The sequence below is a fragment of the Melopsittacus undulatus genome, chromosome 16, assembly GCF_012275295.1.
Source record: "Melopsittacus undulatus isolate bMelUnd1 chromosome 16, bMelUnd1.mat.Z, whole genome shotgun sequence".
Taxonomy (NCBI): Eukaryota; Metazoa; Chordata; class Aves; order Psittaciformes; family Psittaculidae; genus Melopsittacus; species Melopsittacus undulatus.
This window is the reverse complement of record NC_047542.1, coordinates 3,552,457-3,568,938: the sequence shown is the minus strand read 5'-3', so window position 1 is coordinate 3,568,938 and position 16,482 is coordinate 3,552,457. Positions and strand designations below refer to the sequence as shown.

The following is a 16,482-nucleotide window of genomic DNA, read 5'->3' as shown; positions in this document are numbered from 1 at the left end:
TTCTTGGTGCCTCCCCAGGGACTCATCCTGTCTAACTAGTTTAGGGCCAGCTCTGCCGGTCAGAGCGCGCCCGGCTCCTGGGGATGGTGGGAGAGTTGTCTGCTCCTTGTGTGCTTGTGACTGGGGTGAGGGTGATGGGCACTGGCTCTCGTAATGGTCATTTTTGGCAAATAGGAACCATTTCCCTGTCTAGAGGAGGGTCCTGTGCATCCCGGATGCCCTTCGGCTGCTGGCAGCCCCCTTGCTTTCAGTGATGCTCGTGGGAGCTCACCCTGTGCTGAGCCCCCCATGTGGGGACCTGCTCTAGTGTGAGGCATCCCTGCCTGTGGCAGGGGTTGGAACTGGATGATCCCAAGGTCCTTTCCACCCCAAAGCAGTGATTCCATGACCCCGCAGCTGGGCTCTGTGTGTTCAGAGCCTGGTCCCTGCTCTGAGCGAGCCCCAAGCTCCGCTCACTCCCTCTCATTTCAGTGCTTTATTTTTCCCTTCCCCTTTTCCTCCCCTCCTCTTCCGACAGCTCCGGGGCCGGGTCCGGCTGAGCCGCAGGGTGAGCGGCCCCGCAGTGGGATGGAGCTCACAGGGCTGCAGAGCCATGGCCGCAGGCACCTCTGGCTGCGCCATCCCCTGCGAGGCTCCGGCTGCAGGGCTGGAAATAACAGGCTTTGATTCCTCCCTTTTGTCTCGGCAGCCGTTAGGGAACAAGCAGTTGGCCTTCCAGCAGCAGCTCCTGCAGATGCAGCAGCTCCAGCAGCAGCACCTGCTGAACCTGCAGCGCCAGGGGCTGGTGAGCCTCCCACCGGGGCAGGGCTCCGTGCCCCTGCAGACCCTGCCCCAAGGTAAGGACCGGGGAGCGCGTTGTGGGGCCCATGGCTGCAGCTTCACCTGCTGTGGGTGTGGGAGGGCTGGGGACAGGCCTGGGACGCTGCTTTTCCCATCTGGAGTTTGGGGGCTGATTGTGTTAATGCTGGAGCAGCTCGGGAGAGTTGGAGCTGGGTCACGTGCAGGGTTAGGTGCTGGGTTCCTCTTGCACTGGGGTATGGGAACTGGGGTCTCCTCCCATCTGGGGATGCTCTGCTGGGCTCCGGGTGCTGTGGGCAGCTTGTTTTGGGCATCATGATGCGGCCGTGTGGGTGATGATTTCCTGGTGCTGGGTCCCAAGCCAGCCCGGTGCCTGGGTGCCAGCGGGTGCTGCTGCTCCTCCCCACTGACAGCGGGTGCTTTCTCCCCATGCCCCAGCTGTGTGCCCCTCGGACCTCCAGCAGCTCTGGAAGGAGGTCACAGCCGCCCAGCCCGTCGAGGACAGCATCAAGCAAGAAGGTCTCGACCTCACCACCAACACCTCCAACTCTACCTCGTTTTCGGCCGCCAAGGTCTCGCCTCCCATTTCCCATCACCCTCTGCCCAATGGACAGAGCACCATGCACACGCCGAGAAGGGACAGGTAGAGCCGGGGCTGACCCTTTGTGTTCTTACCCCAGGAGGGGTGGAAGGGGCTGGGATCCATCACTTGTGGGGCTGGCAACAGGGTTGGGAGGGTTCAGCCCACCTCATCAGTGTTTTCCTGCACTGATGCACCCACAGAGGACATGGGAACATCACTGTGGGGTCTCTTGGATGCTGGCCCCATGCCTGGGAATGCTGGAGCATCGTGGCTGCTCCATCTGATGGTCCCTTTCCCTCTTCTGCAGCTCTTCCCATGAAGAGACCCCTGGCTCCCATCCGCTCTATGGCCACGGAGAGTGCAAGTGGCCTGGCTGCGAAACCCTCTGTGAGGACCTGGGACAGTTTGTCAAGTAAGTGCTCCACTTCTTGAGGGAGATCTTCCCAGAGGAGGGGGGAGCCCTGCTCTGAGGCCAGGACACGTGGGGCTGGTGGCAGGGAAACAGGTCCAGACACCCCCAAGTCTGTCCATTGCTCCAGAGGCCCATGCAGCAGGAAGGAAGCACACCAGGGATTGCTGCTGGAGGAGAAGAGCCCCAGTGCAACCGGCAGGAGTTTGCAGCTCCCTCGTGGGGGGCAAGAGGAGGGAGGAAGCAGATGGCAGCGCGGCAGCCGCTGACACCACTGTGGGCTCCGGTGCTGACTGATTAACTCTGCTGTCGAGGAGCCCTCTGCCAGCGTCAGGGTCAAACAAATTGTTTTCACGCTTCGTCAGAGGTTTACTTAATTAGTTCATTTGCAATTAGATCTCTTTGTAGCCGGGATTTTTAGCAAAGACATCAGAAGGAACTGACGGGCTTGCTTCCTCCTTCCCCCCCTCCTTCCTCTGCTGGCTGCTCAGTGGCCAAGATGCACCAGTGTGCACTTCACGGCAGTAAGGTTTTGGGTTGTTATGAAGTGATCCCGTCTGCTGTCACACACTCAGATCTGGCTCTGATGGGGCCATTCCGTGGCCTCCTTATTCCCGAGGAAGGAGCTGGGCAGAGGCTTTGCACAGGAGGATGAGGAGGAGTGAAAGCAGACAGGGAGCGTTGCTTGGTGGCGATGGAGCGAGTGAATGAGTCAGGCTCCTGTGTCTTCCTTCCTTCCTCTGACTCATGGGGTGAACCTAGATAAGGCATCTCCTCCTGCCTCTCCAAACATGTTTACATGGCACAGGGCAGATGAGCAAGCTCTGGTTTGGCAGCTGAGGTTGGCAGGGGATTGCCAGGGCTGGATGGTGATGCCAGCAGAGCCTTGCTATGAGTCCTGTGTCCCCTAAGCACACCTAGAGCTTCAGGAGGAAGCTTCGCAAGGGGCAGCATCCCTGACAGCACTAGTGCAGTGTGTCTGTCCAGCGTGAGTGCATGCTGGGGTGTGGGACGGACAGATGGAAAACTCCCAGCTCCCAAAGGCTGAGCCTAGCTGCAGTGTGGACCTTGCTTTGAGTCCAGGCACTGGCTTTGAGCCTATTCTGAGCATCTCCTCCATGGAGTAGCTCAGAGACCTCAGTGCTGGGGTAGAGAGGAGCAGCACGTCTTTTGAGCAGTGATGAGAGTCAATGGGACACGTCTCCTTTGTTCTGCTCAAAACAGCTTAGGTTCTCAATACCTTCTTCCCTGGGGAAGCAGCCATGCCCTCAGTCTGCTTGAGGAGCAGTGCGGGGCTGACACTGCTGGGGTTTGTTCACACACAGTCCCAGTTACCTGACCTGTTTTTGCAAGCTGGGGCTGGAAGTCTCACAAACAGCTGCTGAGACTCCTGCGTCTTCCACATCCGGATCCTCCTGAGGCACCTTCTCCTGGGATGCCTCAGCAGAAATAGCTCACTTTTGGTGCTGGAGATCATTGGCCCTGGACACCTTTGTGTTCCCAGCAGTGGGTACCAGCTTCGGGGTGTTCTCAGATACAGTTTGCCCTTGCACCCAGCATCCCCCCTCTGGCCTGTCCCACTCCTCTCAGTGAGTGGTTTGCACCCACCCCAGCAAGGACATGGCCCAGCTGTGTGATGTTGTCAGGACTGGATGTGTTCCTAAGCTGCCAATGTGCTGGCTCTGTGGGATAAGGACTCCCACAAGGATGGCCCTGGCTCTGTAGCAAGCAGTGTCTCTGTCACCCCTCCCAGGAGCCCTTCCCCTCACCAGCAAGGAAGGAGGGTGGCAAGGCCCAAAGGTCCTTGTGCTTCATAAGGAGGCACAGTCCATTTTGCTTGGCTGTTGTGCCTCAGTTTCCTTTCTGCTCTTCACACTTCAGGCAGTGGTGCTAGAGCAGCACCTTGCAGTGTCCCTGGCATGGCTGGTACAGGCAGTTCAGGACAGGGCTGATCCCAAGTGTGGTCCCAGTGAGGGGGCTGCATCCTGGGCACATCCAGGCACCGACACCTGCGTTCTCCTCCCCAGACACCTCAATACAGAACATGCACTTGACGACCGAAGCACGGCCCAGTGTCGAGTCCAGATGCAAGTGGTACAGCAGCTGGAAATACAGGTGGGTGCTGCCCAGCCCCTAAGGGCACGGGTTTAAACAGCATCTCCTTTCCACACCGTGTCGTGGCTGCTCTCTGTGGAATGGGGTTAGTGAGGTTGGAGACAGTAGTAGGATAACCAGCCACCCTAGGACTCATTAAAGCAGCCTTCCTGAATCATGCTGGATCTGGGCTACATCCTGGTGGAGATCAAGACTTGGGAGATCCTCAAACTGGTTCCCCTTGTGATACCAGCCCCCTTGCATGATTGTGATGGGGCTGGAAGAAGGGATAATCCATCCTTCCTGCCCAAAGTGTCCTAGGGAGCACAGTGAGATGCCATTCCAGGTATCTGGAACACGTGCTGCTGGGGGGTGCATGCCCACCAGCAGGACATGACTGTGCTCCAGCCCAGCAAGAGCCATAGGACTGCATGGCTCTTTGGAAATCAGGCCACTTATTTTGGTCTTTGGAGTCCAACTTCAGGGGTCTATTTATGGAAAGCCAGTTCTTTAAATAGCATCTTCAACTCCCTGACGTGTTGTGTGGAATTTGGTTAATAGGAAAGGGGAGGAATGGGAGGAAATGGAGGGGTTTCATCTCGGGACCTGAAAGCAGGACATGGCAGGGTCTCTGTCAGAGGTTGCTCACCGGGACCCCCATGGCATTATAGTGCCTGGGGACCTGGATGTTTGGCCAGGGGCTGGCAGGAGCTCAAAGCACTTAATGCCCATCACTGTGTGTCACGGTGGGTGCCATGATAGGGGATCCTGGCCCCAGGGAGCAACAGGCCCTGATGCTTGGGAGCCTCTGCCTGGCGTTACAATAACAGGGGCTGCGGATGGGGCCACGCAGCAAACCCCTCCCAGGCGGGAGGGCTACGAAGCTGCATGAACCCCCTGATCGCATCCTGCTCTGCGGCCCTTGCTAGAGGAGAGGTTGAAAGCAATTACTGGGGCTTAAAGAGGGGAGGGGAAAGGCAGGGGGGGGCTGGAGGGTGAGCAGAAAGCTGTGTGTGCACAGAGGAGAACCTGCCACCGGAGCTACCAATTATAAAGTTTTCAGCATGGAGCTCCTGCTGTGCCGGGAGAGCGTCTGCATCACGAGGGAGACCTGTCAGCTCTAATGAGCACCACGACAGCATCGGAGCTGCTCCAAACTTGCAGCAAACTCTGCCTCCTGCCTTTAACTCCTTCCTCGCCCGAGTCCCAGCTCTGAGGAGGGGGCTTGGCTGCTGGAGCTGGCGGCACAGGGGGATGCGGAGCCCTGAGCTTGAGGGGTCTCAGTGGAGAGGGAAGGTGACGGGAGGAGAGCGGGTGTCAGATCCCATCACCTCCGCCCCAGTCAAAGTCTCTCCTGGTGCCACAGTGAATATTTCACCCTTCTCCGCACTCCGGGGAGTAAACGGGGGGGAGAGGGCAATTAGAGCGATGCTGTGTGTCCGGGTGGATGGATGGAGGGATGGGGTGTGGACAGGGACCTGCTGCTCAGTGGGAGACAGCAGGGACTGGAGGAAGGCAAAGGGGACATGGGACACAGGAGAGGAATGCCATGGGATGGGGCCATCACTGAAGCTGTTGTTGCAGGTGATGGTACACACAGAGCTGAAGCAGGGTCCCTTGTGTCTCACACCATGGGTGCTGCAGCCCAACCCTCCCCAGAGCCTCACTGGGGCTCTTGGGAGGGCTCCACATGGGGCAGGAGGTAACTCCTGCAGGGCTGATGGAGGATTGGGGCTCAGTGGGCAGCTCCATACAGGCCATGGGTACCTCTGCAGTGAGCACCAGCACTGCCTGACCATCTCCCTTCTGCTTCTGGCTTGCTGCAGCTGGCAAAGGAGAGTGAACGTCTCCAAGCAATGATGGCCCATCTTCACATGAGACCTTCAGAGCCAAAGCCTTTCAGCCAACCTGTAAGCCTGTGTCCCCCTCCTGGCCCTCTCCCTCCTCTTCCCTTGCCACTGGCTGCTGTGCCCTTGCTGCCCTGTGCGTGGTCACCACAACCCTCTGTGGCCCTAATGGGCTCCCTGGGATGAGCATGCCTTGACCACCCTCAGCACACATAACCTGATCCCTTGTGCAAGGCGTCAAGCAGGAGTGAAACACAGCCCATGGCAGCATGTTGTGTTCCTCAGCCAGCTTGGAACATGTAGTGGAAGCATCCCATCCCATGGATGCATCTCGTCACACAGTTACATCCCATCCCATGGATGCATCTCATCACACAGTTACATCCCATCCTATGGGTGCATCCTCTTCTGTGGTTGAGCCCAGCAAGTCCCCCCCTCAAGCCCTTCTTCCCTTGCCTTGTGGCACGAGCGGCTCAGCCCTGCTGCTGCCTTCCCCACACTGGTACCCAACCACCATCCTCCCTCCTGTCCATGCAGCTGAACCTGGTCTCCAGTGCCACCCTCTCCAAGAGCACTTCCGACACGTTCCCTGATGGCTTACCTCATCCCCCCACCTCCGCCACGGCGCCCATCACCCCACTGCGGCAGGGCCCCTCCGTCATCAGCTCTTCCACTTTACACAACGTGGGGCCCATCCGCAGGAGAAACTCGGAGAAGTTCTGCACCCCAATATCTTCAGGTGAGCTCTGGGGTGCAGCCCAGCCCCCTCCATCACACAGCCCCCAGGTCCCAAAGTGCCTTCACCCCCTGTTCCTTGTTCCCCCTGCAGAACTTGCACAGAACCACGAGTTCTACAAGAACGCTGATGTCCGGCCACCCTTCACGTATGCCTCGCTCATCCGGCAGGTGAGTGGCTCTGGGGTTCCCTCTGCATCCCCAAACCTGCCTGCAGGAGCCTCAGGTGATGCTTTCCCCCTTTCTGGGGCCTGGAGAGCCCCCAGTGCCTGCTGAACCCCCTCATGCCTCACCATGATGGGTGATGCGTCACTGAGGCCATGTGAGTGATGCTCTTTTCCCCCCTCTGGCTTCCCAGGCCATCCTGGAGACCCCCGACAGGCAGCTAACGTTGAACGAAATCTATAACTGGTTCACACGGATGTTTGCCTACTTCCGGAGGAACACGGCTACCTGGAAGGTGAGAGCAGCCCTGGGCTCACCCCATCCTTTGGGGCTGCAGGAGATGCTTACGTGAGCACCTGTGGTAATGGATCAGTTCATTGCACAGTTGGTGATTCTGTGGGTAAACCCCACAGTTTTCCTCTCCAAAATGCATCCCCCTTGTCTGGGAGCACATTGTCCATGCAGTAGGATACAGCAAAGTAGTGTAGGAATCCAGGTTGGAGCAGTCACCAACTGCAGCACCAGGAGAAGGGCAGAGAAAAGAGGGAGACACTGGGAATACCAGCTGAGGTTGGTGATGATCCAAGCGGATGGTGTGCTGAGAGGAGGATGTGCCACAGCCAGGTGAGGGCAATCTGCGAGGGGCAGCTTGTGGGTGCAGGAGCTGCTCACCCCTTGGGTATGTAGAAATCAAGGACTGAGAAAACACATCTCCAAGAGCAGGGGGTGGTGAGAAGGAGCAGGTACTGCCCTAACAGAGGAGATTCATTTGTTGTTTCCTGCTGCCTGTATTTACTGAGCCACAGCTTCTTCCTGCAAGAAGGGGCAGAGGAAACCAACCCTGAGTGAAATCAGAACAAGTGAGGTGCAAGCGAGAGATGGAGCCTTTTTGAAAAGGGTTAAGGAGGAATGAGTTCTTCTGGAGCCCCGTGTGTCCGGAGCTGCCTGCAGCAGGGTTTGCTTCTCACAGCAAACTTTGGGTGAATATCAGCTGCTTTGGCTCCAAAGTGCTTTGGGTGGCCCCTGGCTTCAGCGTGGTCCATCCTGAGCATCCCAAGGGTAGCGGTGGGAAGGAGCAGGGTGGTCAGAGGTGCCAGGGTCGTTCTTGGTGCTGGCCATGGCCTGGCATCACTGGAGTTCCCCTCACTGCACTGGTGCAGTACTGCAGGCCAGCAGCGCATCCCTGGGCACATCCCTGGCCTCAGATCATGGGGACACCCCCAGGGTTGGGAGCTGATGGGGAGCACTGGGACAGGGAGCCCAGAGCAGCTCCAGTGCCTCAGCATCCAGTACAAAGCAGGGGCTGCCCATGGCAGCACTTTGACCTGCTCCCTGCCTCAGTTTCCCCATCTGTGCAGTGAGATAGTGGCAGCTGAAAATGCCTTTTTGCTGCTCTCTTATTGGCTGAAAGGAATAAATATTTGGGGCTTTTTTGGCTTTGGGGCTCCCCACACCCCTTGTTCCCCAAGGGCAGAACTGATGTCTTAGAGAAGGGCATCCCCCAGCCCTTGTAGTTCTCTTGTTGCTACTCTTTACCTGCTCCATGACCAGAAGGGGATTAAAAAGAGCTGCAGGTGGATGCTTCCCTTCACCACCCTCAGTATCCAAGGCCAGGCACCTTCTGAAGGAGGAGGAAAAATACAGTATTTCCACTCTTTGGAGAACCACCATTCCTGCTGTGACTTCTTCCTTGTCTCTATAGCTTCCCCTGGGATGGGGCAGGGGTGCTGGGTACCCCATCCCCACCATGGAGACCCCCAGCACAGCACAGGGAGCAGGGCTGGGGGTGTTGAGCAAACATCATTAGCAAAGACAGATGAGAAGCAAACAGAGCAGCCAGGTCTGGCACTGAACAAATACTCTGTCAACATACAAAAGCCACGTTAGGATGAGGCACGGGAGGATTCCTGTGTTGGGGATCTCACCCAGCATCTCTTCCATGTCCTGGGATCAGGTCCCTGCCTCACACGCAGCACCACAGATGGGGCATCCCTGGCTCTGGTGAGGCTCAGTCACATCCTGCCCAGTGCCAGGATTGATCTCTCCACTTTTGCCTTTGCAAGCACATACCCACCAATGCCCCAAGCAGGGGATGTCCTGTGGGGGACAGGGGGACGTTGTACCTCCATGTGCAGGAAAGGTTTCAGCTTTTGCCATGCTTTTTGCCTATAATCAGGGCTTTGTTTGGACGAGGAGTCCCCTGTGTGCACAGGAAGGAGGAAGAGGAGCATGGGCAGGATCCGGGAGGAATTCCTGTGTTTGCTCAGCAGGGGACAGGGGTTCAAGGGCAGCAACAGGACCCAGCCCTGGTTGGGCTTTAGACCCCCAGGCATGGGATGCAGGGATTGAATTGGGGCCTGGCTCATCCTCATTGAGAGAAGCCAGACCCTCCTCAATGGGTGATGCCAGTGTGGGGTTCAGGGACCAGGGATGCCTCAGTCCCATGTCCCAGATGGAGCGTATACCTCTGGGTAATGGCACCAGGCTCTACACACACTGAGCATCACCCGAGGAGCTGGGCTGGCGTGTTCCTGGTGTGACCCAGGGGTTTCCAGTTATCCCAAAAGATCCCGTCAAACAGTACAGATGCACCTGAATCTCCTTCCCCAGGAACGAGCCAGGGGGCTGCTTGCAGAGCTCTCCTTCAGGCTGGCTCTGCCAAATGGTGAGAGGAGCCAATGGTGCCAAATGAGGTGCCAAATGGTGAGAGCAGCCAGGAGCCTTCGCAGCCCTGCTCCTGTGCAACTGGGGCTGTTGTGGCAGCACCAGGCACTATGGCACAGCCAGGGACACTGGGGCAGCAAGCACAGGGCAGTGGCTAGAGGATGGATGGAGGGATGGATGGATGGATGGATGGATGGATGGATGGATGGATGGAGGGATGGATGACGAGGGAAGGAGCCCAGCTTTGTTTGCTTTTGTCCTTAAATCAGAAAGGAGAAGGGGTGATGGTTCAATGCGATGACTTTCTGGGAACTCCAACACTTCCAACGCCAGGGCTTGGGATGGGGGCTCAGTCCTTGTGTCTCCTTTCGCCTTGTTGTGTTGGCCAGCTCCTTTGTTTATCCAGCCCCCGTTCGACCTTTTCAATTGCTGTTAATGTTTTAGCGGAACGAATTAGTCTCTCATCACGAATCAGGACTCGGAATAAAAAAAAAGAAAGAAATAGAAAAAACCCCCTCGGAGGCCAACTTCCTGAAATTGGGGTCATTCTCATTTGCAAGGCAGAGAATCCGAGAACCTTAATGCAAGGAAATTTATTCAAAGGCAGAGCCCCGGCGTGATTAGGCCCTTTGTAATTATAGCTCGGAGAGATTCCACTCCAGCCTCCTGCCTCCCTCATGGATTAGCAAGTGAGTCGGAAAAATACACAGGATTTAATTAGAGGCAAATTAAAATTGGTAATGAAATAGGGGCAGTAGCAAATGGCAGGGAGCTGGAAGGGGAAAAGGGAGCTGGTATCTCTCGGGGCTGCGCTGTCTGCCTACGTGTGCGTCTCTTTATTTTACATTTAGAAATGTAAAGATGGGCGATGTAAAGAAGAAAGGGAAGGAAAGGACCAAAAAGGGAGGGTGGGGGGAGAAAAAAGGAAGGAAAAGATTAACTGGTTTTGCTTCGCATCACTGAGGGAGCTGCGGTGGAGAGGGCGGCTCTGCCCCTGGGTCCTTGCTGGTGCCGCTCATCCCTTGTCCCACACTGCGTCTTCCTCAGCATCTGGCCAGGGCTGTGTCCCACGTGTGGTTTGGGGGCTCGGCTCCCACCCCCTTGCTGCTGATGGGGTGAGCATTGGCCATGTCCCTCTGTGACTCTACAGAGCATTGGGCTGCAGACAGCACAGCCCAGGGACACGGGGAGCAGCAGGGGCTGGGTGAGGAGGAGGATGGTGATGAAGAGGAGGGGTGAGGGCTGTGCCGCTGAGCTCTCCTGCCTGCTCTGCCTGCAGAACGCTGTCCGCCACAACCTGAGCCTGCACAAGTGCTTCGTGCGTGTGGAGAACGTCAAGGGAGCCGTGTGGACCGTCGATGAGCACGAGTACCAAAAGCGAAGGCCACCAAAGATGACAGGGTGGGTCCTTTCCCATGGGATACAGCCCAGGAGCCACACTCACACCTTCCCCCTCTGCCCATCCTGGAGCTCATCCCTGCATCCTTCTGCTTTCTCTTCCTGCAGGAGTCCGACTTTAGTCAAGAACATGATTTCAGGACTCGGTTACGGAGCACTTAATGCAAGTTACCAGGTAAGGACCCAATCCTGTCCCTGGCAGAGGCTCAGGGGGACTCAACCCTCACTCTGCAGCCCCATGTGGCCTCGTAGCCTTTGTAGCTGAGCCGATGCCGCTCTGTGTTGCAGGCTGCGCTGGCAGAGAGCAGCTTCCCACTGCTGAACAGCCCCACCATGATCAACACGAGCTCGGCCAGCGGAATGCTGCACGTGGGCCACGATGACGTGAGCAGCACCGTGGAGCAGGTCAACAGCAACGGCAGCAACAGCCCCCGCCTGTCCCCGCAGCAGTACAGGTCAGCCCGGCCAGGGCATGGGGGGATGCTGTTGGTGGGTGCCCCTGGGAGGCCTTGGGGCTAAGGAGGGATGGTAAATGGGGCACCGGGAGCTGCTTGTTGCCCCCTGTGGCTCTTGTCCCCCAGGGGAGGTGATGATTGGACCAAGGGGATGCGGACCAAGGGGGATCAGCTCCCTGAGGCTGAAGGCTTCCCTCCCTGCAGCCATCCTGTGCACGTGAAGGAGGAACCAGCCGAGGCAGAGGACGACAGCAGACCCGTCTCCCTGATGGCCACCACCAACCAGAATGTGACGATTCCCGACGACAGGGACCTGGAGGAGGAGCTGCCGGTGGAAGACTTGTCCTAAGGACCCCTTCCTCCTCCCCACCGAGGGGCAAACCCTTCCCACCATCCCGGCCGGAGACCAAGCGACGGCTCCCACCTCCCCAAGGTGACCTTCGGCGTTAACCTGGTTTTTAAAGGCACTTCCACAAAGCAAAAGGGTTTCCTTGGTGCAACGACCTGTTGCTGACGGCGCATCCCTCACGCTCCCCACTGCCCCGCGCTGCACCCGGTGACTGACTGACCCCTGCCGTGGGGGACATCCTGCGACATGAGAAGCGAAAACCCAAGAGCTGGACTTTTTGTCCCCTCCTCCCTTGGTTAGTGAGTGGTGAACGAGGATGGTAGGTTGTTTCTGTCCGAAATGGTCCCTCCTTCCTTCCCTGTGCACGGTGGGCGCAGGGAAGGCAGCTCCGTCCCCTCTTCCCTGCGGTGCTCCAGCTTCCACCAGTGACCACCCTGGCAAGGGAAGGTGATGGCAGGAACCCGCTGTCATCTCTCCATCACCCAGTGGGGTTTGCACTAGCAGGGACTGTGGACCCTGCCCATGTGCTGCCCCCACCCAGCTTTGGGGGAAGAAACAGCGGAAACAGGAGGCAAGTCCTCTGCCATGGTCTGGATGCGAGGCTGGCACCGTTGTCTCGGCTGGGCAAGGATGAGGACTGGTGCTTTAGTGGGACTGTGTCCCCTTGGCCTTGCCACCTCCAGCAGGTCCTTAAACCACCCAGCCCCTGGTCCACGGTGGTGGGGAGCTGGTGGCACCAGCAGTAATGAACGTCCTCAACCAACCACCAGTGCTGGCAGTGAGGACACATCTGCTTCCTTCTCGTTGTCATCTGCAGCAGGTTACACCCCTCCCAGTGGCCCAACTTTGGCTTCAGGGGAAGCTCCTGAACCCTGTGTGCCCAATCCCTGCTCCAAAGCCAGGGCAGGGTCTCCAAGGCTGCAGCTTGGCCATCCTGCTGGTGGCAAAGCCAAATCAGTGCTGGCCGTGGCTGCTGAGCTGAGCCTGCTGCCTCCAGGACTCCCACTTTCATCTTGTCCTTTCGTTATCCTTTTGTGTGCGTCCAGATGGGAAGATACCAAAAGATTTCTAGAGGACAGAAGGTCCATAGTTCAGGTGAACAGATGGTATTAATGCCAAAAAGAAAAGAAATATTAATAATAACGAGAACAACGCAACCAAACACCCCTCTTCTCCCTGCTCTTTCTTTCGGTGGTGGTGATGCGGGTACCCAGCGCTGGGCTCCTCCTCTCCTCCTCCATGGCCAGGCTGGCACTGGCTGTACTGGTACGCAGCGGGGTCTGCTGTGATGGACGTGGAGCTCTCCCAGTGTGACCCAGAGCACTGCTCCATGCTCCCAGCACCCTGGGTTGACTGTGCTGGGCTCCTGGCAGCAGCAGCACCCTGGGAGCTCTGGTTTGGATTGAAAATGCCACACGCAGCTTTGGTCTGGGGGGTACTTGTTTGTCCCTGTGACATCCTCCAGGGGATCTCAGCTCTGTGCCACATGTCCTCTGTGCAAGCCCGCACCTCAGAGCATCCTCTTTGCTGCTTCTTGCATCCTCTGTACCCTCTGCACCCGTGGGTGAGGCTGGGTTGCCCTGAGCCACCCAGGTACTGGTCCAGGGGATGCTGAGATCCTCGAGGAGCTGGGTTGGTGGGGGGGACACATCCCGATGAGGCTGTAATGGGAATTAAACCCCAGCAAAGCCAGCAAATCCTGCCCTTCCCAGCCCCACACACGGGTGCTCCGGCTGTTCTGAGCCATTCCAGTTTGTTCCATGCCATTCCGTACTGGCCTTCGCTAGGTGTCTCCACTCGACCCGTGTTTCCTGCTCCCTCCTGCCTCGCTGCTGCCACAACACTGCTCTGAGGAGGTTTGTGCTCCAGGCCGATGGGATTCTCCCCTTTTCCCCGGCCTCCCCTGGCTTCATCCTCCCTCCACTGGACACCAAAGACCCTGCCCGGGCTGGGGGCAGGAGCCAAACCCCCTTTCTTGCAGCCCCAAAAGGACCTTTATCCATCATGTTTTTAATGGGATTTTGTTCAAACCAGTCTTGATCTTAAGTTATTGTTTTCTCCCCACGTTTACAGCTGCAGAGGGAGGCGGCAGCACAACCTTGCTGCTCTCCTCATACCAAGGAGGGGGTAGGATGCCCAGCCTGGGTGTTGGGATGAAGCCTCCCACTCCATGTCCATGCTCACCCTCGGCAGGACATCCCTGCTTCCATCCAGGCTTTTGGGGTTTGATTTGCATCTCCCTAATGGGGGCTATTGTGCATCTTAGGGCTGTGCCAGTGCCCGGTGTCACCCCTCATGCTGCTCTAGGACACCCCAATGTCCCTGGCCTTGCATGGGGCACTTTGTCCTCTCCATGCAATGGGCTTTGCAGCATGGCTGATGCTGCAGGTACTGGGTGGTGGGTGCTGCAGGGACCCCTTCCACTGGAGCAGCTGCTCCAAGCCCCATCCAGCCCAGCCTTGAGCACTGCCAGGGATGGGGCAGCCACAGCTGCTCTGGGCACCCTGTGCCAGCGCCTCAGCACCCTCAGGACACGGGGGTTCAGGAGCTGCTCCCCTTCATTGGCTCTTCTGAGTCCTTTCCCTTCACCTTCAGATTTAATGCCAATAAGCTCTGCAGACCCCAGGTTTCTGCACTGGGGCAGCAAAACCCAAAGGTGGTCCTGGCATGGAGCACACCCGGCACCGGCAGCTCCTGCTCAGGGGGGGATTTCTAGGTTTAAGTGTTTCCAGAGGTACAGACACCCCAAAACCCTGCCCAGGACCTCCAGATGCAAACTGGTCTAAGCCACAGCCCCAGCTCTGCAAGGATAACCTGGCACCATCCCCTCCTCACCACGTATTCCAATAGGTCCTTAGCTGCCACCCTGGCTCCCAAGAGCACTATATATATATTATATATATATATAAATAAATATATAAATGTAAAGGAGTTTTTTTTCTTCAAACACATGCCCAGGTTTGGGAAATCCTATGGCTCCATTGATGCCTCTTCCCCCCTGTTGCTGAGATGGGAATTGCAGTGGGTGATGCGCACGGGTTTGATGCTCGGGGGTGAATTTCATTCATCCTCTTACACCCAGCCTGGCTGTTCCATGGGTCCCATCAACTGCTGGTACCATCCCCCTGTACCCCCTCACCCTGCTGGGTGGCTCTTTGCTGGTTTGGATTTGAACTCATTCTATGTGGCTTACCTCAAACTCACACCAAGGCAGGGATGGGGGGGAAGGAAGGTATGGACCAAACGCATCATGTGGCAGAGCTGTGTGTCTGTATATACTGAGATATATATATACTGGTCAAACCTACCAGCACCAAATCTGCTCTTTTTGTTTCCTCTGGGTATTTTTGGTTTGATTTCCTGGTTTTTCCCACTCTGGGGCAGTTCTGCCAAGGGACCGTGTGGCCACCTCTCTGTAAGTAAAGGCATCTTCCTGGTATCTCCCACTGAAGGAATTCCTCATTTTTCCATGGTTTTTGTTTTTTTTCTTCCCTCAATGATTTTTATTCCTCACCCCCAATAGCTAGAATAGATAGAGCTGGGGGTGGGGGGGATGTCAGAAACCAGTGCTCAAAGGGAAGGGGTGCTGGTAGCACTGGGGAGCTGCTGGTGAGGCCAGGGGGCAGCAGCAGCCCAACCTGCATCAAACCAAAGGGTTTCTTTGCTTTGTTTACAGCCTCACGCCCCAGAGGGTCTCCCTGGATCTAGGTTTTTGTCCTGGAAGCATTGGGGAAGGTGGGGACAGGCCCAAGCCAGGGGCTCACCCAGGCCACAACCTCATCCTTTATTCCCCCCCCTCCACTTTGTTTCTCCATCCCCTTTGGCCTGGGTGGGAGGTGATGCTGGGGAGGTGGGACAGGTCCACAGGGGCTGGAGGAAGGTGGGGGGGAGGATGTGTATAAAGTGACCAGACCCCTTCCCTCCTGCCACGTCCCCTGTGCTGTATAAAGGATCGAGCATTGCTGTGTATTTGTACTCCGAACCTCCGTGTGTCTGCGTTGGCAGACGGTAAACCCTTGTACAGTAGGAATAGCTGCATGTAATCTGTATGGACAATGGCATTATAAAATGCAATAAAATAAATTACCTATCATGCTGCTGTGCTGCCTGCTCTGTTCTCATCATTGACATCAAGAAATCCCAGCCTTTCTCATCCTTGCAGGCTCTTGAGCTGTGGGACAGCGATGGTCAGCCTGGTGCTGGAGGGGAGAGAAGTGACTTGCTGTGCTCTAGGGCAATGTAGGTCCCTGTACCTACTCTTTCCAGCACCAATGGCCGGGACATTGGGTATCCATTAGGAAGCACTCATGGAGGCTCCAGAAGCAGGGCCAGGTTTGCAACCTTGACATCTGCCCCTTAAAAACGTGAGGGTTTGGCACATCCCTCAGGTAATGGGTTTCCAGGGGCACGGAGGCTTTGCCATCAGGAACTTCTGGCTGTTGCTTCATGTTCTTTTCCTGGACATCCTCACTCCAAGTCCGGGCCAGAGCTGCAGCAAAGGGGACAGGGATGGGGATGGGGCAGGAGCACATTTCAGCTCTGAATTGGCTGCCTCCCATCTGCATCCAGCCCCTGCCAATATGAACAAGCTGCTGCAGCCCCTTTCCCTGCTCTGCTGCAGCCCCGTTCCCTGCTCTGCTCCAGCCCCTTTCCCTGCTCTGCTCCAGCCCCTTTCCCTGCTCTGCTCCAGCCCCTTTCCCTGCTCTGCTCCAGCCCCTTTCCCTGCTCTGCTCCAGCCCAGCCAAACTTCCTTAATCTTTTTTCCAGTGGCTCTTTTCCAGGGTTCCTGAACTGCATCCAGCTCCACAGCAGCTTCCTGGGGAGCACTGAACGTGCCACCACCAGCCCCTCACAGCCACGGCTGCAGGAGCCAGCAGAGGGGCCTTGTCCCATGTCCCCCAAGGGCTCGTGACCATCGGTCACTGCGGGAGCATCTGGCTTTGATGGATTTAACACTTGGAGAAAGAGCTTTTAACTTGTAAACT

General features: G+C 57.0%; 1 protein-coding gene across 1 annotated transcript; it reads left to right on the top strand.

The window, feature by feature from the left end:
• Positions 1 to 51: 51 nt before the first annotated feature.
• On the top strand, positions 52 to 15,590 carry FOXP4 (forkhead box P4). The gene is made up of 12 exons (XM_034069692.1): positions 52 to 836; positions 1,237 to 1,441; positions 1,689 to 1,793; positions 3,818 to 3,905; positions 5,711 to 5,794; positions 6,269 to 6,470; positions 6,561 to 6,637; positions 6,825 to 6,926; positions 10,575 to 10,696; positions 10,802 to 10,868; positions 10,982 to 11,148; positions 11,353 to 15,590. The coding sequence occupies exons 1-12, from the start codon at positions 593 to 595 to the stop codon at positions 11,495 to 11,497; spliced, it is 1,608 nt and encodes a 535-aa protein (XP_033925583.1). The 5' UTR covers positions 52 to 592; the 3' UTR covers positions 11,498 to 15,590.
• Positions 15,591 to 16,482: the final 892 nt, after the last annotated feature.

Excerpts from the sequence above, each read along its gene's own strand:
- FOXP4 (XM_034069692.1), top strand. The coding sequence starts at position 593 with ATGGCCGCAGGCACCTCTGGCTGCGCCATCCCCTGCGAGGCTCCGGCT. Across the intron at positions 10,869-10,981 it reads CACTTAATGCAAGTTACCAG|GCTGCGCTGGCAGAGAGCAG; the intron begins GTAAGGACCCAA and ends TCTGTGTTGCAG. Across the intron at positions 11,149-11,352 it reads CTGTCCCCGCAGCAGTACAG|CCATCCTGTGCACGTGAAGG; the intron begins GTCAGCCCGGCC and ends CCCTCCCTGCAG.